This window comes from Vulpes vulpes, chromosome 15 (genome assembly GCF_048418805.1).
Source record: "Vulpes vulpes isolate BD-2025 chromosome 15, VulVul3, whole genome shotgun sequence".
Classification (NCBI taxonomy): domain Eukaryota; kingdom Metazoa; phylum Chordata; class Mammalia; order Carnivora; family Canidae; genus Vulpes; species Vulpes vulpes.
In genome coordinates this window covers 68,690,655-68,715,929 of record NC_132794.1, presented here as the reverse complement: position 1 = coordinate 68,715,929, position 25,275 = coordinate 68,690,655, and the positions used below count along the sequence as shown (strand labels likewise).

The 25,275-nt window shown below is 39.8% G+C and overlaps 1 protein-coding gene across 3 annotated transcripts in view; it reads right to left on the bottom strand.

The window, feature by feature from the left end:
* Positions 1-4,726: 4,726 nt before the first annotated feature.
* TRIP4 (thyroid hormone receptor interactor 4) overlaps positions 4,727-25,275 on the bottom strand; it is a 58,368-nt gene continuing 37,819 nt past the window's right edge. For 2 of the 3 annotated variants that reach the window (XM_026005555.2, XM_026005633.2), the window contains exons 12-13: positions 12,720-12,822; positions 4,727-5,023 (exon numbers count right to left, since the gene is read on the bottom strand). In XM_026005555.2, the coding sequence (XP_025861340.1) occupies positions 4,956-5,023; positions 12,720-12,822 (171 nt within the window). In that variant the 3' untranslated portion in view covers positions 4,727-4,955. Of the gene's footprint in view, positions 5,024-12,719; positions 12,823-13,351; positions 13,457-25,275 lie in introns of all 3 variants that reach the window. The other variant, XR_011997422.1, reaches the window with a different exon arrangement.

The window sequence follows — 25,275 nt, the reverse complement described above, 5'->3', positions numbered from 1 at the left end:
ACCTAACGCTCTCTCCTCGTGGAAAGAACTCTCGCTGAACCAGACTTCCTCGCAGAGAGGTCTCTGGGGGAAGTATCATACCTTAAGTACACAAGGCACCAGTTCCGTAGGGGTCTTTCCACCATGGGGAGAGGCAAAGACCGTAAGGGGTCTAACGTGAACATCCACAAAGAAGCAGAAGAGCAAGCGCAGCTCATAATGGTTTCATCCATTTTATCCTTTGGTTCAGCAAAATTATCAACCCCCTAATTTTTTATTCTTTGTTCTCCAGTTTTTCTTAGAATTACCGCATGTTTTCCTCTCCAAAATACCTACTTCTCATCTTCTACATCCCTTTTCATCTCACAAATCTTGTTGATTTTTATTATCTAAAAGCCCTATGCGGTCCTTCTCGAACCCACTATTCTATTTCTCAGGACTGTAAGTTTTACCTTTCCCTACCTTTCATTCATGTGTGATTGCCCAGCGCACTACACAGTAGACATTCAGTCCATGTTTACGTTAACCCTTCCAAGCACCTCTCATTTGTGAAACATAAACTCATGACCTTTTCCCTTAAAACTTCCACCTCATTCCACAGCAAATTTCTCAAGGCCCTCCTTAGCCCCTCTTATGTCCTTCCTGTGTCCTTGATCATTTTAGCTCTGCAGTTTTTAATCCTTCCTTTCTTCCATTATCCTGAGGCATCCTTTAACAGTGCCACTCAAGATAGTGTGTGACTTGGTGATACAGCCAGGTCAAAAAACCCCATTACTCTCCATCTACACACACAAACACAGTACACAAGATGGGGGAGTGGTTGAAGGGAGTGAGCTAAAGACGAACAGTAAGCCTGCCGGGGGTAGGATGTTCAGCTCACCAATATTCAACTTGTACAAATACAGTACAGGGCAGGACTTATTCCAGGTGACAGCACACTTCCAATCACTACTTGGCAATCTTACAAGTGAGGATTCAACTACTTAGAAGGTAGGCAAAGAACAGGATTTGGTATTTTATATTTAGATGTGATTTAATTAAGGGCCAACACTCAGGTAGTCATCTACTGAAGAGCATGACCCTACCATTGGAGAGGACAAGACTGCAAAGATGGGAAGAAAAGGATAATAAACAGTCCTACAGTGAACTTCAATTTTTAGCCAAAGAAAGTTCTCAAGCCTGGAAGAACTACCAAAAATTTGAAGGGATTGATGTCCTGTACACTAAAACAATCTTTAAGGTTTGACCTCCTGTTCCTCTAGGTTGGCAAATTATGGCTTACAAGCTCACCACGTATTTGGTATGTCCCATGAGCTCAGAGTGGTTTTTACATTTTTTAATGGCTGAAAAATAATCAAAATATTTTGTGATGTGAGAATATGAAATTCAAATTTTAGGGTCCATAAATAAAGTTTTATGGGTTCATTAGCCACACTCATTCATTTATGCATTATCTATGGATTCATTTGCATTGTAATAGCAGAGTTCCATAGGTGTAATAGAGATTTGTATGACCTGGAAAGCCTGAAATACTTACTTACAGGCCCTGTACAGAAAAAGTGTACAGACCCCTGCTCTGAACAAGCACTGTCTCATAGAACTTTTTGCAATGATGGAAATGTTCTCTAATTGTGCCCTCCAGTTCAGAAGTCAGTAGCCACATGTGGCTGTTTGAGCCCTTGAAATTTGTGACAGAAAAACTGATTTCTTAATTTCATTTAAATAACCACAAGGGGCTAGTGGCTACCATATTAGTATAGCTCTAGACTCTTCTGTATTGACATTTTTTGCCCCTTGTGCCAATATCTTACTCCCTTCCTGTGTCATACCTCTGTATGGATTCTCCGTTCCCACAGTCCCTGACCCCAGCCCTATTTATCTGATTACAAGCTAGAATACAACATTTACTGGGTTTTCTTTCTGGGCTCTCCATCGTCACAACTGATATTTGATCAGTTTACCAAGTTTCACCCCATGAATTAATTCACATTTTGTGCACACATATAAATGAACAGACGTTTACACAAGTTTCTTTGTGTCAGAGGATGGAACTGTGGCTATGCTCTTTCTTCTCCGCATGAGAGAAGTAGAAAAGCCCTCCAAATGGTGGATCCCTTGTTGCTGCTGGAGCCTGTGATATGGATCACCTCCCTCCAAACACATTCACAGAAGCTGAGAACAGCAGATGTGTACTTGCTATTTGAATTTCAAGGAAAAAAAATTCCTTCATCACAAAGCTTTCTTTCCTCCCCCTAGGCCTAATAAACTGAAGTTAGTTGATTTCTCTAGTTTAATAGATGCTGCTTTTTTACTGGCCTTTTCTAGCTGGGCAAGAGAACAACCCCAACACTGTCTCAATCTTGGCTAGGAGTTCTAGCAAAAGCATTAAAAAAAATTTTACCAAACTAAATGAAATCCACATAAATGAGCTTTAGTAGAGACAGCAGTTAAAATGGAAAGAGATGAAGGGTTATAACTCATAAAAACCATAACTTTGTAATTATTCGAAAAAGTAATCTTTAAAGTCTAAATTTTTCACAGCTACACCCTAGGAAAAATGGCTTTCTGTAAACTCCCAGCCTAAAATGAAGAGGGGACACCTAGTTCTCTTTCCCTAAATTAGGTATAGCAAGCAAAAAAAACAAAACAAACAAACAAAAAAAAACCCTTACTCCATTCCAAACATCTGACTGCAAAGCCAAAGCCTCCTAAATCCTGACAGAGAAAGTATCGAGTTTCATATATAACCCACTCTGAACTTACATAATTGAGATAGGGCTTTGCCTAGAAAAACAAAAACAAAAACAAAATCACTGTATCCTCCAGGTACTATACAAATTGAGAGCCACTGGACCCAATCATCCAAAAGGGGGCGCCGATACTTAGGTTGCAAAAGAAAACCAGCTCAGAAATGTGAAACTTCCCTCAGGCCAAGCTGTCCCAGAGTTAAAAGGGTCAGTGCAAAGTGTTGTAAAGCACTGAAAGGCAATTCCTGGGTGAGTTTGTACTCAGGATGCTAAGAATTTCCACTAGGCTTTAAATTATGCTATTCATCACTGAGCAACAGAGGGCCATCTACCCCCCAGTCTCTCCCACACTTCCTCCCTGGTGTCCTACAAATAAAAGACAGACCTTACACCACCACCATGTGAACTAAAGACAGGCTTTCACAGTCTAACCATGAAAAGAAGTTTCCAAGTTACTCTGCCATTTACTTAGTGGCTCCAGCTGTAATGTTCTTTTAAACTTTCTTATCACAGCACACAAAATGGTTGCATAACCTGAACTCTTGCAGTTCCTGATGTTTTTCTTTAGGCATGCACACACAATCTATCCAGGTGAAAAAATCAATCCAGACTCCTCTGTGCTGAGCTGTCAGTCACGTAAAAACGCAGAAAACGTGTTGTTCCCTAGGTCCTTCACCTCCTGCCTTTTGGTTTTATTTTGGAATTCAGGAAACCAGACGATTGATTTCTGTGCAGAATTCATGGTACTACTGCTTGGTAAACTATTAACCTAGTGTGCCTTCATTAATAGTACTAGGGTCTTCGGGAGACCAGAATGAGCCTTCCCCCAACTCCCGCCTTCCAAAGAAGTTCCATTAGCTGTCCTTCCCACTTTCTCTATAGAAGCTGAACAGGAAAAGAATGAGAATGCTGCATGTCTGCATTACCGGAACGAGAATTGGGTGGGTTTTCCCTGGGAATCCAGAGTGATCAGGCCCCCACAAAACCAGTGCCCTGAGCTATGCAACAAGCAGGGTTCACAGTTGAGTGAACATCAATGCATAAGAGTGGAGGCATTTCAATGCAAATACATGCTGAATATGAAGGATTAAAGAAAGGGGAAATTAATCTTTTTCATAACACAGGGTACTTTTTTTTTCTCTTTTTTAAGTCATGCACACAACTGCTGGAGGGAATCCAACTTCCCTCGTGTGGTGGTGGTGGTGCTTTATAAAAAGCAGAACATACACATTTAAGACCATGAATTTCCTGAGGATGCCAGCGACTGAGATTCTGACAGCCTTACTGAACAGCTTCAGAAAAAAAAAAAGTGCTTTGCTAAGTGGGGGCCAGACTGATGAGTGAAAATCTCGTTTCAAATCAACCTTCTATTTTTCCAAACCTCATAGCTCCTGAGGTGTGGATGGTTTAAAGGGCTGGGTTTCAGTATTTGAGAGTATTTGAATGCATTTACTGAAGGGACTTTATTTTTTAGTGTGTTTCTAATTGCCCCATCCAAGTGATGCTTTTGCAATATCCAAAACAATAAATAGGGCAGTTTCATTCTGCTCTATCTCCTCCCAGTCTAACCCTCTAATGTCCTACTAAGGAACAAAGTGGCAGCACCTCTTCAGGTTATCTCTTTAAAATAAATAAATAAATAATCTGCCAATGGTTATTCAGCTTTTTGAAGACTGTTCACTTCAAGAGATGCTGGACGAGAGCAAAAAACTTGTTAAAACTCCTTTCTGCAAAACACAAAACAGAACAAAAACAAAACCACTCCTTTCTGCCGCATTACAAGTTTGTCTTAAATATAGGATTCCTCAAACATCCTAATACTCCAATCAGGCTATTACTTTGAAAAGAAACTTTAAAATTCAAGAGGTCTCTCAAAAAAAATTGTTAACCTGTGTTAAGAATTTTCCTAACCTCAAATCCAAGCCTCAGAGAGGAAAGTAATTTCCAACTTGTCCTTTCTCTTCTGATACCATTCTGAGAGAAATGTCAAAGACCTAGAATTTTTAAAATAGCATTTTATAAATAATGTATTCAAAGATTTTGACCTACTACATAAAGAATCCCATTCTTTAAGAAAAATATACAAATTTATGTAAGAGTTTAAATTCTGAGAGAATCAAGCCTGATGCCAAGCCTTTAGATTTCTAATGCTTCAATTCCAAAGGATCAGCGGATAGCAATTTTAGTACACAAAACTCCACTATGCTGTATAGTTCCTTTTTTCCTGGGTCAGACAGCTTTATTCTGCTTCATTAACCCCTTCTTTGCTCCTTGATGGATCTTGGAATCCAGTTTCCCTGTAAGGGAGAAAAAGAAGCCTCATTATTTATTTTTTATATTTGCAATGCAAATCTTTCATGGCCTCCCAGGTCTTCTGGTTACTGTGTTCCTGTCACATTCAATTATCTTGCTTCAGGACTCAGATACTTTCAAACTTCAGAGTTTCATTCTGTAAGAATGAGGAAGCAGTGGGAACACTGTTTAGAGGACACACAAACTTAGGCACACGCACACATACACTTAATGAGTATTTGCTGAAAGAATCTAAATAGTTAATATTTCTAAATTTTGTAGCTACTGCAAAGGGAACACCACATTTTTCAGGATGTCTGATGCTAAGGCAAGTTTTTAAAGAATACACACATATAATAAAGGAAAGCATTTCACACAGTGGGAAACTCATTCCTCTGACCTGTTAACTGGCTGAGCATAATGCATGAACCTCCCTCACAGTGAGAAAAGCAGTTCAGTTCACCCCTTTGCTGCCTCAGACTTAATAGGGGGAGTGACCTGCAGCAGTGGAGTAGAATCCACATGAATGCTTTACTGACAAAGGGCCCCTATCACCAGCTAAGAAGGGCAAAGGTCATAGGCTGTATGACTCTTCTAAGTGTTAAAGTTAGAAAACAAGCAACCTTCCTGTCCCAGGTGACCCTAATGAGAGGTACTTCGCTGATGTGGTCCCTGACCTCTGACTCCTCAAATCTACCAGGACAGAATTTGCTTCAGTGGTAGCAGCCTTAGGAACTATCCATCTCATGAAGACAATCTTAACAAAGTTCCTGTCTGTCTTGCACATTGCTTTCCACCACAAAAAGTCTCAGTTAAGTCAATAGTGATACTGACACTGAACTGAAACAAAAACAGGTCAGTTTAGTCTCTGCATAAAAAACAAAAAAGATGAATAAACAAGGAACCTCACTTCAAGGACAGCCATGTGTACTATAGCCCACACCCATAACTGCCCCCCATATGTTTTTTCATTTGTTACAGCAATCAGGTATATAAGAAAGAGGAGCAGTGGACTAGAAGTCAGGAGATCCAGGTGCTAGTCCACCATTGTCTGTTATTAATTAGCTGTAAAACCCGGGGCAAGTCATTTAGTCACTCTAGACTTCAATACCCTCTTTTGTCCAACTAAAATAAGAATACTTGATTTGTCTTGACTACTGCAAAAGATTGTGAGAAAAATAACCTCAACCTAACAAGTTTTTCCCTGTTTTCTTAAATTTTGTTTTCTTTTTCCTTCTCATCTCTTTAGTGGTATACCTGTCTCTGGAATGACATTACTTATTTTCTGGGCTTCCTCAGAAATCATCACTAAGCAATGCCCTGAACACTGTCCACAATAGTCACAATGCTGTTGATTTTAATTTGGGCTTTAGAGTACAGAGTATTCCCAGGGATTTAGGAGTCTTTCATCCCCCAGGCTGCCCAGCTGGAAATCCGAACATGTGCCAGCAATCTGGCAAAAAGCCCTATTACAAGGCATGTTTGCCTTTGTATCTCTAACACTACCATAGTGAGCGCCAAATGGTAGGTGCTCAATAAATGTTTTCATCAAATGAATTAAAGAAAGCAGACATTACAAATTTCAAAACCTTTGAATCATAGGGACTAAGTAACAAAAATTGGCAGATATCAGATAAACATAAGAGTATCTATTGTAAAGATGGTGGTACCCAGAGGTATAAAGAAGTACTGCATCTCATTCAACTTTTTAGGGCAAGCTAGGACAGAATTCAGAATTCCACCTAGGACTCTAGACTTCTAGTTCTCTACATTGAGTAAGTTAGAAGACTGAGGTCCTAGCTGTAGTTTGAGACTACCTAGCCGTACGTGAGGAAGTTACCTAGTCACTCTTGTCCTCAGCCTTTTCCATGCTAAGAGAAAATTGGACTACATAGTACAGAAGGCTCCTTCCAGCTCTATGAGACTGTGCCCTAAAAATGAAATGTGATTGGAATAATTTGTTTCCGAGTCAATCTGATAAAGTGAAAAAAGCAGGAAAACCAGAGATAGAAAGATGTGACCAAAACAACTTCTATAAACCTATTTACTCAACTGAAAAAAGAAAGAAAAAATTCCTACTAACTTGCAAAGTTGAGAGAATTACAACTAACATTAAGTGCTTTCTAAACACCAAGCACTGTGCTGAGTTTTCTATATAAACACTAAGTCATTTAATCCAATAACTCATTGAAATACTATTATGTTAAAGTGCTTCATAAACTCAGTTTTCTGAAAAAGTAAGGGTGGTCATATTTATACTGAGGCTTCAGAACTGTGTTTCTTATGATCTCAGTTTACAACACTGGGCAAGTCTTTTAACTACATGTATTTCAGATTCCTCATATAAAAAAAGAGACATTATCTTCTTGACACTCTCAAAACTTTACTGTTTAAGAACATTCCAAGTACAGGGATCCCTGGGTGGCGCAGCGGTTTAGCGCCTGCCTTTGGCCCAGGGCGCGATCCTGGAGACCCAGGATCGAATCCCACGTCGGGCTCCCGGTGCATGGAGCCTGCTTCTCCCTCTGCCTGTGTCTCTGCCTCTCTCTCTCTCTCTGTGTGACTATCATAAATAAATAAATAAAAATTTATAAAAAAAAAAAAAAAAGAACATTCCAAGTACAATCTACGGAAAACTCCAGTCTGATTATGAAAGCCCTCAGTGAGACCAGCTCAAGCAAGATCAACCCATAGGAGCAAAGCACTCAATGGGTAGGCAAACTAATCCCTGGCTGCAGAGATGATGTCATAAAATTTAAAACTAATAGTAGGAAAGAGATATAGAGGAAGAAAGGACTTCCAGAGCATTCCCTGGGATTCAGAAATTCTTTCATCCCCTAGACTACCTAAGAAAACCATACATGTGCCAGCAATCTGAGAGCTCATTTTAAGTAAGGACTTCTTTGCATCCCTAACACCTACCACAGTGACTGCCAATAGTAGAAATTCTTGGGTCAGCTACAGGCCATGAACGAAAGGGACTGGGGCTTCTTGCAGCATGAAGAAGCAGTCATCACAGTTGCCCTCAGACTGCAGGAACTCTGAACTCTGAGTTCTAGTTCAGCCTTGTCTTTGAAGACTTGGGATCTGGGCAGTTAACTACAGTAACATACAGTATACTCTCTTAAAGTTTTGATATTTCCCCAATATTTTTATATTTAGTACCTGCAGCATTTCAGTGTTAACCACATCCTCAATCAGGTACCTAAAAGAAAATCAAATGCATGTGCAGCAGATGGACAAGAAGTTAAAAGGGGAAAAAGTATTTGGAATCAATCGATCTAACTCTCATACGGATTTTCACATGCTTTGCATAACATGTAAGGCAGTATTTGCATGAGTTTATAGAGCATGTAGTTCAATTTAAAGTAAAACGATTTCCTTTATCTCTTTGAGCATTTAACCTAGATATTCTACTATACTTTTTTGCATTTCCTAATTTGAGCAGACACACAGCCAAGTGATATCATATTGCACAATGCTCCTTTCTGAATTATTTCAATTTTAAGAAAACATAATTATCCCCAGGTTAAGCAAGCTCAAGTTTATGTGTCCAAAAGCACAAATTAAAATACATCCCTTTACTTCCAATTATGAAATGAATAGGGAACGGGATGAAAGGGTACAGCACAGAAAATATAGTTAATGGTATTGTCATCATATTGTATGATAACAGGTGGTAGTTACTGGTTGTGCTGTGGTGAGCACCGCATAACATATAGGGATGTTGAATCACCACATTGTACACCTGAAACTAATGTAACAGTGTTTCAACTATACTCAAAAAATTAAAAAATATATATAACTTCAAGGCATATATATATATATATATATATATATATATATATACACATATATACATGTGGTACAACAGATAAATTTCTAAAAGCTTATTTGCAAGTGAGAGTTTAGAACTTGGAATATATCTCATAGAACTGATTTATAGAAGATTCCTAGGCCATCCCACAAAACAAAAAACAAGAATAAAAGCATGTAAGTCATAGGGCTGTAATTGAAATAGAATATATTAATACTATGGACCTTAACCACTTAGTGTAATGATATATCTAGAAGAAAATGTGAAGCATTTCAAATTAAGAGCTAAGGGATGCCTGGGTGGCTCAGCGGTTGGGCATCTGCCTTAGGCTCAGGGCATAATCCTGGTCGGGTGATCAAGTCCCACATCAGGCTTCCTGTGGGGAGCCTGCTTCTCCCTCTGCCTGTGTCTCTCCTTTCTCTCTCTGTCTCATGAATAAATACAATCTAAAACAAAAAACAAAAAAACTAAGAGCTAAGTACGTATTTTTGCCTGTGGCAGTGGGAGCAAAGACTTTTTCCAGCTGTAAGCTCTGGCCTACGGTAAGGAAGTTCTGGCAGAGTATAAGATTTTTATTTTTACTTTTATTTTTTGCTTAAATTCGGTTAACATATAGTGTATTCTTAGCTTCAGGAGTAGAATTTACTGATTCATCAGTTGCATATAACACCCGAGTGTAAGATTTTTAGAGATGGTATAGAAGAATGAAGGATGAAGGAATGAAGAGTTACAGGGAATAGAAACTTCACACCAGGGATCCCTGGGTGGCTCAGCGGTTTAGCGCCTGCCTTTGGCCCAGGGTGCGGTCCTGGAGTCCTGCGCGTCAGGCTCCCGGCATGGAGCCTGCTTCTCCCTCCTCCTGTGTCTCTGCCTCTCTCTCTCTAGGTCTATCATAAATAAATAAATCTTAAAAAAAAAAAAAAAAAAGAAACTTCACACCAAACTAAATCTTCAGGTAGGATGGTGCCTCTCAATAGTTTTGTTTTGTTTTTTTTTTTTTTTTTTTTTTTTTCTGGGGAGCCTGGCTGGCTCACTCTGTAGAGCATGTGGCTCTTGATCTCAGGGTCATGAGTTCAGGCCCCATGTTGGGCACAGAGCCTACTTTAAACAATATATTTTTTTTCTAAGACACATAGGGATTGGTCAATCCATCCTTTCCTTTTATTCTTTAAACTTTGCTATTATTTCTGACCAATGTTTCACTTTGGCCCACTATGGAAGAAGCTACAGTCCCACAATTTCTCTCTAGTTCTGCTATCCCTGAAATAAGCATAAAGCCCATTATGGCTTTTTAAAGTTTTTTAAGAACAAAAACAATGAGGAAGACAGGAGGTTACTAAAGCTCTCTCCTGTTTTGTTTGTTTTTTGTTTTTTTTTACTAAAGCTCTCTCCTAAGAGCATCACTCCCCGCACTCCTACTTCATTAAACCTTATCAAGAAAAACAGAGGCCACATATGTACTGAAGGTAGATCTCTGGGTAGAGAAAGTACTGGAGTAAAACATTTCAGAGAAATATCTAAACTTTGTTTACACAGTACATTTTCTCACAGGAGCTTAAGGAGCAGATAAAAACCAAGATAGGGGAGGAAGCTAAGAAAAATTTATGGTGACTAAATGTCAAGTAGCACTGGGTATGGGAGAGAAAACCTAAAATCATTCCCTGCTGCCTCCAGTGCTACTATCAGTACCTAAAGTAAGGTGATCATGGAACAGAGAGGGATCGAGTCCCACAACCAAAAAAGAGAGAGAAGAAAAGAGAGATTTTTTTAAAAAGATTTTATTTTTATTTATTTATTCATGAGAGACATAGAGAGGCAGAGACAAAGGCAGAGGGAGAAGCAGGGAGGCTGACATGGGACTCAATCCCGGGTCTCTAGGATCATGCCCTGGGCTGAAGGTGGTGCTAAACTGCTGAGCCATCCAGGGATCCCCAAAAAGAGAGATTTAAATCCTAAATAGTGGAAGAGTGCCTAGGTGGCTCACTTGGTTGAATATTCGACTCTTATTTTGTGATCAAAAGCAGTATTACTCAAACTGTAGTCAGCTGAGCAATAGCATCAGTAACACTTCTGAGATGGCCCAGGAATCTGTGTTTTAACAGCTCTCTAGGTGATTTTTATTTGCAGTACAGTGTGAAAAGTACTTCTCTAAGAGGGCACCTGGATGGCTCAATTGGTTAAGTGTCTAACTTCAGCTCAGGTAGTGGTCTCAGGGTCCTAGGATCCAGTCAAGAGTTATAGGGCTCCCTACTCAGCGGGGAGTCTGCTTGTTCCTCTGCCCTTGCCCCAACTCCTACACTCTCTCGTTCTCTCAAATAATAAACAAACAAAATCTTAAAAAAAAAAAAAAAAAGAGAAAGAAAGGAAAAGAGAAGGACTTCTCTACAGAACACATTTATCAAATGGCTAGTTGGTCCTCAAGATACGGAGTGAGGTAGAGTAGTATACAACTGAAGACAACGCATGCCCCCAAATCATCCAGTCACACGAGAAAGCTGTGTCATCAAGGCACAAAATAGTAACCGACATGAGCAAATGGAAGGTTTGTTGAGGTTGTTTTTAAAGAAAGCTAGACAGAAAGGACACCACTTTGTGTTTCTCAAGATTGCTTTGAAATAGAAGAGGTTGGGGCAGCCCTGGTGGCCCAGTGGTTTAGCGCCGCCTTCAGACTAGGGTGTGATCCTGGAGACCCAGGATCGAGACCCACGTCAGGCTCCATGCATGGAGCCTGCTTCTCCCTCTGCCTGTGTCTTTGTCTCCCTCTCTGTCTGTGTCTATGAATGAATGAATGAAAATAAACAAATAAACAAACAAACTAAAAAAAAAAAAAACAAATAGAAGAGGTTGCGGTAGGACTTCACAGAGAAAGAGAAGCTGGGAGTTGAAGAAGAGTTGGAAGTTGATAAAATAGAGTCTATAAAGTGATTAAGAAGTGAATATGCAGAGGGTCTATCATCAAAAATATATAAAGCAAAAGTTACAGACAGATAAATCATCAAGAGGTTTCAAAAAGAGAATGAAGAACAAGAGGGCTAGAGTAAGCACAGGAAAAGCAGGAAGTGGAGCCTCCAAACACTCAAAAATAGACACAAACTTAAATCTTATTCTTTGAATACTGAGGAACAATGCATAAATATCATTATTGCCATTGGCATTCACTTACTACTTCCTTGAATGAACAGTGCAAAGGAGCAAAGCAGACTCTTATGACTTACAAAGAAGGATTTTAAATGTAATAGGGTCTGCAGGCACCTGGATGGCTCAGTTCGCTAAGCATCCAACTCTTGGTTTTAGCTCAGGTCATGATCTCAGGTCATGACACCGAGCCCCACTTTGGGTGCTGTGCTCAGCAGGGAGTCAGCTTGGGATTCTCTCTCCTTCTCTCTCTGCCCCTCCCCCCTGCTCGTGCCTGTGCATGTTCTCTCTCTCTCTTAAAATATGTTTTTTTAAGATTTTATTTATTTATTCATGAGACACACAGAGAAAGAGGCAGAGACATAGGCAGAGAGAAGCAGGCTCCTCGAAGGGAGCTGGATGTGGGTCTTGATTCCGGACCCTGAGATCACGACCTGAGCTGAAGGCAGACACTCAACCACTGAGCCACCCAGGTGTCCTTCTCTCTCTCAAATGTAATGGAGTCAGAAATGGAAGTTTAGAGTGATTCAACAGCATGCCCATAATTGTGGATCAAGGTACACTTTGGAAGGCTATACTGTAGTTAATATTAAAGTTATCATCAATAAATATAATTATATTAATCCTCCAAAGCTTGAGATGCCATAGAACAAGGTAAAAAGAGAAGATTTTTTAAAAAGTTAAACAGGTGAGACACGAGACAAAAAAAAAAAGAAAAGAAAATTAGACCATCAAAGCTTGTGACTTACAGATTTTTGGATTTCCTTTAATAGGAAACTTCACAATCATTTCCTGGGGATTTGTGCAGATGAAAACAAATGGAGAATCAGATTCTTGACTCATGTCTGGATACTGCGAAATATAAAAATAACAAGTTCAGACTAGTTGGGACAAATATTGAATTTCAGGGAGATCAAAGGATGTCCCAGATTTCACCTCAACATTCTGATGATAGCACTCTCCATTTCAGTCAGGTCGAGAGGATTATGCTCAATGAGCCAGAACAAACCTTCACCTTTCCCCAGGCCTTAGCACAGCAGTCTTGTGCAGTCTACTACCTGCCATTTCTGACTTCCTATAATGGGAACTTTTTTAAAAAAGGATACCTGATATTTTCCCAGAGGAATCAGAACTGAGTGCTCTTTTAGCATAAATGACTGAGAGTTGGGAGATTCAGAGGTCTCCTTTGGGAACATCGGGCACCCCTCCCCCAGGTTAACTTGAGTAAAACACTGGAAGGTTTAAGAAAAATAGCACATTTGTGGAAATTCTGCCAGAAATAGTCAACACAGCCCTTCTTTCACTAAAAGGAAGGAAGATGATTCATTCTGAAAGGTATGAACATGCAAACGCTGTTTTGCTGGATGCATTCCAGACTTACTTAGGGTGAAAAGGTAACTGGTAGAGCAATTCTTAAATTTATTTAGAAGCCTCCTTTGGATCTTTCATCACAAATCTGTGTGAATACTTAGGACTTGTATTCCTTCTGCAAAGACAGACACAGAACCTAGAGTAAGACTAGGCTAGCCACACAATCACAATTTCAGGCACAAAGGGTTGGCAGACAGTGCTCTCTAGCAATGCCCAACTGATTTGTTATTTCATTATTTCCTACCTTTTATGTCTTGTATTTAGCATGTTTGACAAATATGACTCATAGGTTGACTATGACTGTGGGTCAGACTTCTTTACTAAAGGAGCCTTTCTCCTAGTAGCTACCATCACAGGTATAAACTTATTTTCCACTCTTATTCATCTGCTAAGATATGCCCTCTAAAGACCTAAGGCTCGAAAGTAGAAATGGAGGTTTCAGTAAAATAAGAAAATTAAAATTTCCCTGTAACTAGTGGAAACATAAATAGTTAAAACTTTCTCACTGACCACTTGACCACTCTGTCCTAGGGGGTAAGTAATGCTGTGGAGAAAACAGAAGGGATTTTTAGCACCTTTTGGTTCTGCCCACATAGCATGGCTTTCTTTCAGTGTGGGACAGGTGTGGCATGTACTTTGATATAACATAGCTTAAGATCAAGTATCAGACACAATTATATTCAGAGGCAAGGTCAAAATGTTCACAGTAGAAAAAAAAGACTAAAGATAAGAAGGAAAATCTTCTTTCCTTATCCCCTAGATCTTTAGAACTCAAAGAAAAGCAGGTTCCAGCTGTTACTGTTGAGGTGCCTTATTATGAATAAAACCAGAGGCTGCCATCAAGATCTTTCAACTGAATTCTACAGAGGCCACAAGAGCAGCAGTCACAATTCACACCTCTTCAGTTTTCCTACTCTCTCCCCTCTGTGTCTTAGAGTTTTGAGGCACAGGACAGTGCTGCTAGGAGCACATCGTTCTGCTTTTTCAGAACTGCAAGCCATTTCAGTCATTCTCTTGTCTTTATTCTGCATCAATAAATGTTCCTTCTCTATTGAATCAGTCCCATTAAACACACTTTCTGTAATGTCTGCCATAAAACAAAATCTCTCCAGATCCCACATCCCTCAAGCTACTGCCCCATTTCTGATTGTCTTCATAACAAAATTCACTAAGAGATTATGTATGCTCCCTACTTCAAATTCCTCTATTTCTTGAATTCACTATAAATGGGCTTTCACTCCCATCACTCCACCAAAATTATTCTTGGTCAACTAGAGGTCATCATCATTCACTTCCATGTTGTTATATCAAATGGTCAATGCTCAGTCCTCATCCTAATTGATCTATTTGTAGAAACTGAAAGAATTCATCTCTTTCATTCTTGAACACATTCCTCACTTGGCTTCCAGGATATCTTTCTCTTCTTGGTTTTGCTTTTTACCAACTGCTCATCACCCCATCCTTTAAATGTTGCGAGTGCTTCAGGGGTCAGGCCTCAAACCCCTTCTCTCTCTACCTTTACAACCTTCAGTCTCAGAGTTAAAAAATAAGGCCCTGAATTTGTGACTATGAGAGGTGATGGATGTTAACTAAATTTATTGTGGTAATCATTTTGCAACATATTATATAACAAATCATTCCCTTGTACACCCTGAACTAATGTAATGTTACATGCCAACTACATCTCAGTAAAACTGGGGAAAAAATGAGGTCCTGGAAATGCAAATCTAAACCACAATGAGGTACTAGTTCATGCTCATGGGATGATTACAATAAAACAAAAAGCAAAACAAAAAGACATGGAAAATAACAAATGTTGGTAAGGATGTGAAGTTAGAACCCTCATGCATTGCTGGTGGGGATGTAAAATGGTGCAGCTGCTGTGGAAAACAGTTTAGTTTTTGTTATTTCAAAGAATTACAAAATTACCATAAGGTCTAGCAATTCTACTCCTAGGTATATCTCTGAAAGAACTAAAAGCAGGGGGCAGCCCAGGTGGCTCAGCCGTTTAGTGCCGCCTTCAGCTCAGGGCATGATCCTGGAGACCAGGAATCAAGTCCCATGTCAGGCTCCTTGCCTGGAGCCTGCTTCTCCTTCTGCTTGTGTCTCTCTGACTCTCTCTCTCGGCCTCTCTGTCTCTCATGAATAAATAAATAAAATCTTAAAAAAAAAAAAAAGAACTAAAAACCAATGTAGCACCATCATTCATAAATGAAACTATGTTTCATTCATCAATAGATGGATGAACAAATATGGTATATACATACAGTGGAGTATTATTCAATCTTAAAAAGGAATGAAATTCTGATACATGCTACAACATACTTAGTGACATAAACCATACACAAAAGGACAAATATTGCATGATGCTACCTATATGACATACTTAGAATAAGCAAATTTATGAGACAGAAAATAGAGGTTACTAGGGGCAGGGAGAAGGAGGGAGAAGAGTTAGTTATTTATTTATTTATTTATTTATTTATTTATTTATTTATTTATTTATATTTTATTTATTTATTCACGACAGACTCACAGAGAGAAAGAGAGGCAGAGACACAGGCAGAGGGAGAAGCAGGCTCCATGCAGGAAGCCCAACGTGGAACTCGATCCTGGGTCTCCAGGATCACACCCTGGGCTGTAGGCAGCCCTAAACCGCTGGGCCACCAGGGCTGCCCGAGAAGGAGTTATTTAATGGGTACAGAGTTTCTGTTTGAGATGATGAAAAAGTTCTGGAAATGGATAGTGGTGATGGTTATGCAACATTGTAAATGTACTTAATGCCACTGAATTGTACACTTAAAAATAGTTAAAATAGTAAGTTTCATGTTACGTATATTTTATCACAATACAAATAAAAATTTTAAAAATAGAGATCCTGAATTCATTTTCAAACCTGCCCCTCTCTTATCCATACTCACCTTTAAAATGAATAATCAATGAATGAATAGATAGAGAGCCAGCCTACTCGCTATTCCATCCTTCCAGTTGTTCAGGCCAAAACCCCCACAACCAACCCACTGAGAAATACTGTTAACTCTACCTTCAAAGGATATTCAATATCTCACCACTTCCTAAGACCTCCACAGCTACTTCCCTGGTCCAAGCCATCATAATGTTTCCCTGGATTACCACAGTAATCTCCTAATTGGTCTCTCTGTTTCTGCCCTTAACCTCTCTCTTTTCTATTTTTAACAGGGCAGCCAGAACTATTTAAAAAAATATATCAGTTCATGTCACTCCTCTACTTAAAACTCTCCAGTGGCTTTTTATCTCATTCAGAATAAAAGCCTAAGTCCTCACTATGACCTTCAGGTCCCTGGACAGTCTGCCCCCCCCCCCCCCCCCCCCCCCGCCCATTTCCTCTCTGACACGTCTTCCTACTACTTTTATCTCCACTTCCACTCTACTCCAGCTACATTGGCTTCCTGGTTGTTCCTGCCTCAGAGTTTCTGCACTTGCCTATTCCCTCTTCCTGGAATATTCCCACCTCCTCACTCCCAGATATCCACATGGCTTTTCTCTTTCTTCAGAACTGTGTTTAAATGTCAACTTAGCAGTAAGTCTTACCTAATTTAATTATTCTATTTAAAATCAGAGCACTGGGAAGCCGGGTGGCTCAGTGGTTTAGCACCGCCTTCAGCCCAGGGCATGATCCTGGAGACCTGGGATCGGGTCCCAAGTCTGGCTCCCTGCATGGAGCCTGCTTCTCCCTCTGCCTGTGTCTCTGCCTCTCTCTCTCTCTCTGTCTCTCTCACGAATAAATAAATAAAATCTTTAAAAATAATAAATAAAATCAGAGCACCAATCGCCTCACAAACTTGGTACTCTCAACCCCTCTTTTTTTTTTTCTACAGTACTTACCATAACCTAATGCAATATAATTAATTTACTTATTTAAATGTTTAAAATATTTTATTTTTAAGTAATGTCTACACCCAATGTGGGCTCAAACTCACAATCTGGAGATCAATAGTTGCATGCTCCAGGCACCTGAGTGGCTCAGTTGGTTAAGCATCTGACTCTTGGTTTTGGCTTAGGTCATGATTTCAGGGTCCTAAGATTGAGCCCACGCCCATGGAAGAGTCTGCTTGAGATTCTTTCCCCTCCCTCTCTTTCTGGTCCTCCCCCTGCTTGTGCGTGCTCGCTCGTTCTCAAATAAATAAATAAAATCTTAAAAAAAAAAAAAGTTATTTGCCCTACCAACTGAGCCAGCCAGGTACCCCTAAGTTTTTAAATTTGGCTTCCCTTTATTAGGATGAAAGCTCCATGAAGCAAGGATTTTTGTCTATTTTGTTTACTCCTCAGCACCTTGAATCATGCCTAGCACACAGTAGGCAATCAAATATTTGCTGAATGAAAGGACAATTTATCAACTCATCTGTTAAGGTTATTTTAATCATGTTAAACACGCACATGCTGGGAACTACAGACTCTTAGGACTGTAACTCTGGGTAAAAGCAGGTGCTACTCTGTAATCTGTTATCTTTCAAGCTAAATTAGAACTTCTGTGTCTTGGTAAGTGGGCCAATTAGGCCCTATGTTTAATATTAACTACACTGACATTAACAGAATAAGCAAATGTCAAGTAATGGGGAAAATGATGGACAAATGAAATCATAGAACAAGAGGTTCCTGGGATGGACCCATTCATGCCTCACAATGATGATAAACATTAAAATCAACTTTCCCAACTTGATCTAAATCCAAGTTTTATGTGAATATCCCTTTTTCCAAGTTTTATTACTGAACTTCAGAAACTTACAAGACACAGAGCTGAAGAACAAAGAAGCCTGCAAAGAATAAAGAAAAGTAAGGCCGGGATCCCTGGGTGGCGCAGCGGTTTGGCGCCTGCCTTTGGCCCAGGGCGCGATCCTGGAGACCCGGGATCGAATCCCACGTCAGGCTCCCGGTGCATGGAGCCTGCTTCTCCGTCTGCCTGTGTCTCTGCCTCTCTCTTTCTCTCTCTGTGACTATCATAAATCAATAAAAATTAAAAAAAAAAAAAAAAAAAAAAAGAAAAGTAAGGCCTATGCATTGGGAGGAGTAGAATGCACTAACACAAAGTCAGTTTGGCAGAGCCTCAGTATCTCCAGAAAAGTACAATCTCTGCAACTGAGTCCTGGGCAACATGGACCACATTAAACACCAACAAGTCAGTGACTTACAAGAAAGAGATTTTTGGTCTGAAAGTCAAAAGACTAAAATGTAGCTGATGGAGAGAAAATTAAATTACGGGCACCTGGGTAGCTCAGTTGGTAGAGTATGTAACTCTTGATGTCAGAGTTGTGAATTCAAGCTCCAATATGGGGGCAGAGCTTACATTTAAAAAAAAAAAAAAGAAAAGAAAAGGGGGGCGCTTGGATGGCTCAGCAGTTGAGCATCTGCCTTCAGCCCAGGGCGTGATCCTGGAGTCCCAGGATCGAGTCCCACATTGGGCTCCTAGTATGGAGCCTGCTTCTCCCGCTGCCTGTGTCTCTGCCTCTCTCTCTATGTATGTTTCATGAATGAATAAGTAAAATCTTTTTTTTTTTTAAAAGAAGCAAAAAATTTAAAAAACGCAAAAAAAGAAAAGTAAATTAAGAGAAAGGAGGTTCATATTTGTAAACAATGTAAATAAACTGAATATCATAACCAATTTAGAGAGGATGCTAGAGGAAGCATCACTAAGCACAACAGGTTAGGGAATGTAGATGATAAAACCAAGCAATCAAAGCAACAATTCAAATTCAGCAACAGATTCCTCAGGAAGTTGCTGCTGTTCTTGCCTATGAAAACATGACTCCTGTCACCTGGTTTCCAGCCTGCTGGGGGGAGGAGGGGCAGTTGGGTTTCATGGCTCATAAGTTTCATAGCTGTCTAACATAACAGGTAATTAACTACTAAACAGCCATTTTCTTCTCTTCTCCAGAGGGAAATTGTTCACCAGACATCTAGAAAACATTTCTTTTACAATTTCCATAAGGGGAAAGAGTTTACTAGTTTTTTTTAGCAGTCACTACTAATTCAGAGCCATGTGCCCATTTTTCACCAACTCTGCAAGCCTCCATTTATTTAGTCCTTGTCCTGAAAGGATGAGTAACTCCTAAACGATGTCACTCTTCACAACAAATCCCCAGATGACCTATAAGTCTTAGATCTCTCTCTAGAGGACTAACAGCTAAAGCAAACAGTTAAGAAGGAACTCATTGACAAAGAGCATATATTTGCTGTAGGTTTTCTTGGTTTGAACTTTGAGGAACTAGATAGGACATGAAATTAGGCTCTGAAATCTAGTTAGCTGAAAACCAATTCCAAGAATATTGAGATGACAATACTCAGAAAAAGAGAAGGAAATGAGTCTGATAAAAAGGACACAAGCACACAGATCCAAAGAAGCATATCCAGAAAACAACTGTGTTCTCTAATAGTTCTGGTTTACATTTTCCCTCAAAGCAATTCAAGGTTTCACAAGACACACAACTAGTACCTCAAGTCCTATGCTGCTAAAGGATAAAAGTTTTCTCACATCAGACTAATATACTGATTGTGATGCTTTGACAACATGACTACTATTATGTGTGAAGAGTTAGGTAAAGATCATGCTAGCCGGCCCAAAGAGGGATCGCTGAACTCTCATATACTAGTACCCAATTCAAATCATGTACCCAGGGGACGCCTGGGTGGCTCAGTGGTTGGGCGTTTGCCTTTGGCTCAGGGCGTGATCCTGGGGTTCTGGGATCGAGTTCCGCATCAGGCTCCTTGCTGGGAGCCTGCTTTTCCCTCTGCCTGTGTCTCTGCCTCTCTCTGTGTCTTTCATGAATAAATAAATAAAAATCTTTAAAAAAAAAAATCATGTACCCAGTATCAAAGACAGGGGATTTATAGCTCAATGCTAGAGTTTATATTTTCTCCAGGTGAAAAGAATAAGGGATGAATGATATGCAGCTTAAAGGTCTTTTATTTTTTTTAAGATTTTATTTTATTTATTCATGATAGACACAGAGAGAGAAAGAGAGGCAGAGACACAGGCAGAGGGAGAAGCAGGCTCCATTCCAGGAGCCCGATGTGGGACTCGATCCCGGGACTCCAGGATCGCGCCCTGGGCCAAAGGAGGTGCCAAACCGCTGAGCCACCCAGGGATCCCCCAGCTTAAAGGTCTTAGAGTCATTTGTGGAAAAGGACCTAGTTGAAGCCACATAGCATTAGTTTCCTGGTCCCATCCCACTCACAGGTAAGTTTCCACTGTGGCTTTCTGTGCCCTTGGAAATCCTATGCTAGAACCTCAATGCACAAGAGAACCGAAGCAAGTATACTTTCTCTAAAATTAACCTCATAGCTTTTCTGTCCTGACTCTTTAAGACTTAAATGGGAATCACCCACACATGACAGTTACTTTTGGTCTTAAATTTCATCTATCAGGCTTCTACTCCAATTTAAACTAGTGAGAACTAGAAGAAAATTGCTCTTAAAGATACTACCTTGTAAGGTCCTTAACCATTGAAGTCTACGTTGGGACTAATAACTCAGAATGCTAAAACTCGGGGATCCCTGGGTGGCTCAGCGGTTTGGCGCCTGCCTTCGGCCCACAGCATAATCCTGAAGTCCTGGGATGGAGTCCCACATCAGGCTCCCTGCATGGAGCCTCCTTCTCTCTCTATCTCTCATAAACAAACAAACAAACTTAAAAAAAAAAGGAATGCTAAAACTCTTGGGTTAAGGGAACTGACAATTTTAGAATTTATCTCCCAACGGCTGGTTGACTCAACTGAGAACAATTATTCTGAGGCAGAGTTCAGAGCATCCTTTGATATCAATTAACATAATATCATTGTCAATCAATCTGGTGCTATTACCATTAACAATATCCCTTCATAAAATGACATTTGTCTTTGAGAACGAAACAGATTAAACTATCTTAAACTATCCAAATAAAAAATTGTAACAACCATAACACTGTGTGTGGAATTAAATTTTTTTCTTAAGGTCTTATTATTATTTTAAAGATTTTATTTATTTATTTGAGAGAGAGTGCACAGCAGGGGGAGCAGGAGAGGGAGAAGTAGGCTCCTCACTGAGCAGGGAGGCAGATGCTGGGCTTGATCCCAGGATCATGACCTGAGCTGAAGGCAGATACTTAACCAATTGAGCTATCCAGTCACCCCTTAAGATTTTATTTTATTTTTTAAAGATTTTATTTATTCATGAGAGACACAGAGAGAGACAGAGACAGAGACAGAGAGAGGCAGAGACACAGGCAGAGGGAGAAGCAGGCTCCATACTGGGAGCCTGACGTGGGACTCGATCCCAGGTCTTAGGGATCAGGCCCTGGGCTGAAGGCGGTGCTAAACTGCTGAGCCACCCAGGCTGCCCCAAGATTTTATTTTTAGGTAAACTCTACACTCAATGTGGGGCTCAAATCACAACCCCAAGATCAAGAGTTGCATGCTCTACCAACTAAGCACTTCTAGAATTCAGGCACTCCTAGAATTAATTTGGCTTTTTAAATCATAAGAAAATCTATTTTTGTATGGTGATACATACTACAGAACATCTTTCTTTTACTGCTACAATACAGGTTTTCTTTACCACAGGTCATTTAAAGTTATTTACCTTAAAAGAAAATTCTCTTCTGGACTAATGATACTACCATTCACCCATTTGCCAGAGCCAGAAACCCATTTATCTTAGACTTCTCTCTCTCACTTTACATATCCAATCAAATCATATAGACGTTACCTCCTAAACATTTCAACCATCTGCTCCCTTCTGTCCAACTCACCTGCCAGAGCAGTAATAGAAATATGAACACAAAGCCCAGAGAAGGAAATAATATAGTCCTGCCAGGGAGAAAACGAACTGAGGTCTGGGAAGACCCTATAGAGAGAGTGACATCTGAGTTGTTTTAAAGGATGAACAGGAACTGTCCCAATGGACAGGAGTATGGAGACATGATATGGGGTGGTATATTCAGGACTCACATTTTTTTAAGAAGCTTCCTTAACCCTCCCCACCCTGCCTCCAGCCAAGATGAGTTAGGAGTTAGGGCTTCTCTTTTGTGCATTCCTTTTTCATTCCTTTTTCATACGGTAATTAGTATGGGTTTTCTTGTCTTGGTCTCTTCCAAACTTAAAGATTCAAAAAGAGGGACACCTGGGTGGCTCAGCAGTTAAGCCTTTGGCTCAGGTCGTGATCCTGGGGGTCCTAGGATCAGGTCCTGCATCAGGCTCCCTGCTAGCCTGCTTCTCCCTCTGCCTATGTCTCTCATGAATAAATAAATTAAATCTTAAAAAAAAAAAATCCAGAAAAATGGAATGTCTTGTTAAAACTATGGATCCTTAGTCTTTAGCACAGCGCGTGGCACATGACAGATGGTCAGTAAATACTTGCTGAATGTATGATTATATAATATCCTGAGCAATAAAATCTTAAATTAAAGAGGTAATTTGCCACCTGGTGCATACAGTAGACTAGATGACAAATCAAGAAGCCTTGAACAGATTGCAAGAAGACAGCAAGTTTATAGCAGATTCCTTCTAGATCAAGCAGACCACTTTCACTCTAAGCCTGGGTTTACTTACAGTTGAAATGAAGGTGTCACATTAAGTGATTGATTCTACCTACATAAAACTTCTTACATCTGTCCCCCTCTTGTCTCATTTCACAGGCATTATCCTAGAACAGACCTTTAAAAATATCTTGACCCTGGAAATGACAACTGCCATCTCATTAGTCTCCCCACCTTCTGGCTCTTCACTGTAATCCATCTTCCACGTTACAGCCAGATCCATTTTCCTAAACCAAGGCCATGATCACACTCTAAACACCCTTCTTCCATTTCACAATTGACTACAGAAAAAAGTCTTACTTCTGAAGCCTATTATTCAAAGCTATCTGTCATCTGACCATAACATATTTTTCCATTCTTATTTGCTTTCTTCCTCTACTTCACTCATAACTCATCTCTCAACAAACTGGCTTGCTATTATTCTCTGGACAGGCCCATAACATCACACCTCACACTTGTCCCTTTCCTTAGAATAAGCATTTCTATCGATTAAATAGGAAGACTTGAAAAGCAATCCCAATTCTACCAGTTACTGACTGACAGCACGCAAGTTACTTTAACTCTCTGAGTCTTGAATTCACTCATCCTGAAAGGAGTGCTGTGAAGATTAGAACATATATGATAGGACTGGCACATAACAGCTGATCATAAAGTGATAGATTTTATTATTATGACCCTTGAAGGCTAATTCAAAAGTCATATTCTTTTTTTTCTTTAACGTTTTATTTATTTATTTGTTTGTTTATTTGTTTATTTATTTATTTATTTGAAAGAGAGAGAACACAAGCAGGGTGGTGTTGGGGTCATACTCAACCAACTGAGTCACTCAAACACCCGTTAAAAGCCATATTCTTAATAAAGTCCTTCAGGATCCTTCCTAGCTGGAAGCAATCTTTCCCTCCTTTAAATTCCTCAGAGACATTCTACTTTTCAAGACAGTTATCTTGCTTTTTATCTTGTATTTGTTTGTTACATTCATATTTTATCTATCTAGTGGTCTTTCAAATATTCTGAGGACAGAACCCATAGCTGATTCACCTTCTCGTTTCTTTTAGTGTCTAAAACAATGTCTGACTTATGGTAGGCACTCAAGTATTTATTGATGAATAAATCAATAAATCTCCCCTTGGGGAGCCTACTTCTCCCTCTGCTTATGTCTCTGCCTCTCTCTGTCTCTCACAAATAAATTTTTTTTAAATCTTTAAAAAAATATTAAGAATTTTATGTTCATTTTCAGATGGAAAGCTAAACATTAAAGAACTTACATAAATCCATAGACAAGTGTTAATATTCCCCTCCTCTGTTCGGGATAAGTACAGTAGAAAGTATAATGCTTTCTGGATTATTAAAAAACATACATTGGTTGTCCTCAACTTAGTAAGTGAGCACTTGACACTTTGGTTATAAAACAACTTAAAGACATCTGTTCTGGGCAGCCCCGGTGGCGCAGCGGTTTAGCGCCGCCTGCAGCCCAGTGCATGATCCTGGAGGCCCGGTATCAAGTCCCACGTCGGGCTCCCCGCATGGAGCCCGCTTCTCCCTCTGCCTGTGTCTCTCCCTGTCTCTCTAAATAAATAAATAAATAAATAAATAAATAAATCTTTTTTTTTTTTTATAGAGATTTTTAACTAATGGGTAAGTAAGCGATGCTGTGAATTACAGATTCACAAATTTCTTTTTTTTTTTTTTTAAGATTTTATTTATTTATTCATGAGAGACACCGAGAGAGTGAGAGGCAGAGACACAGGCAGAGGGAGAAGCAGGCTCCATGCAGGGAGCCCGATGCGGGACTCGATCCCGGGTCTCCAGGATCAGGCCCTGGGATGAAGGAAGCACTAAACCGCTGAGCCACCAGGGCTGCCCAAATAAATCTTTAAAAAAAAAAAAAAAAGACATCTGTTCTGACCTAGAAATTCTAGTAAATATTCTAGACAACAATTCTGAAAATACATTCCCTATTTCACTCAAGTGAGCTTTAAAATCACTTAAGTGATTTTAAAGAACTGCCTAGGGTTAGGCTAGTTGTGGTAGACACAGTTCCCCTTCTTTGTTGGTCTGACAAAGCCCTCATGATTCCTTAGGAATACATATTTTAGATCTATAAATATGCAGGTTTTCTCAGTACAACAGAAAGGACATTTTCACATTTTTTAAAAGAAAATTTCCAGGGGTGCCTGGCTGGCTTAGTTGGCAGAAATGTGACTCTTGATCTCAGGGTCATGAGTTCAAGCCCCATGTTGGGTATAGAGAAGAGAAGAAGAGAAGAGAAGGGAAGGGAAGAGAGAAAAGAAAATTTTGGGACTCTGCATTTTTCAAGGCTAATGCCTGATTTGAATACTGACTATTCCTTCATTCTCTAATTGCTCACCTCTCAGGCCGACAGACAA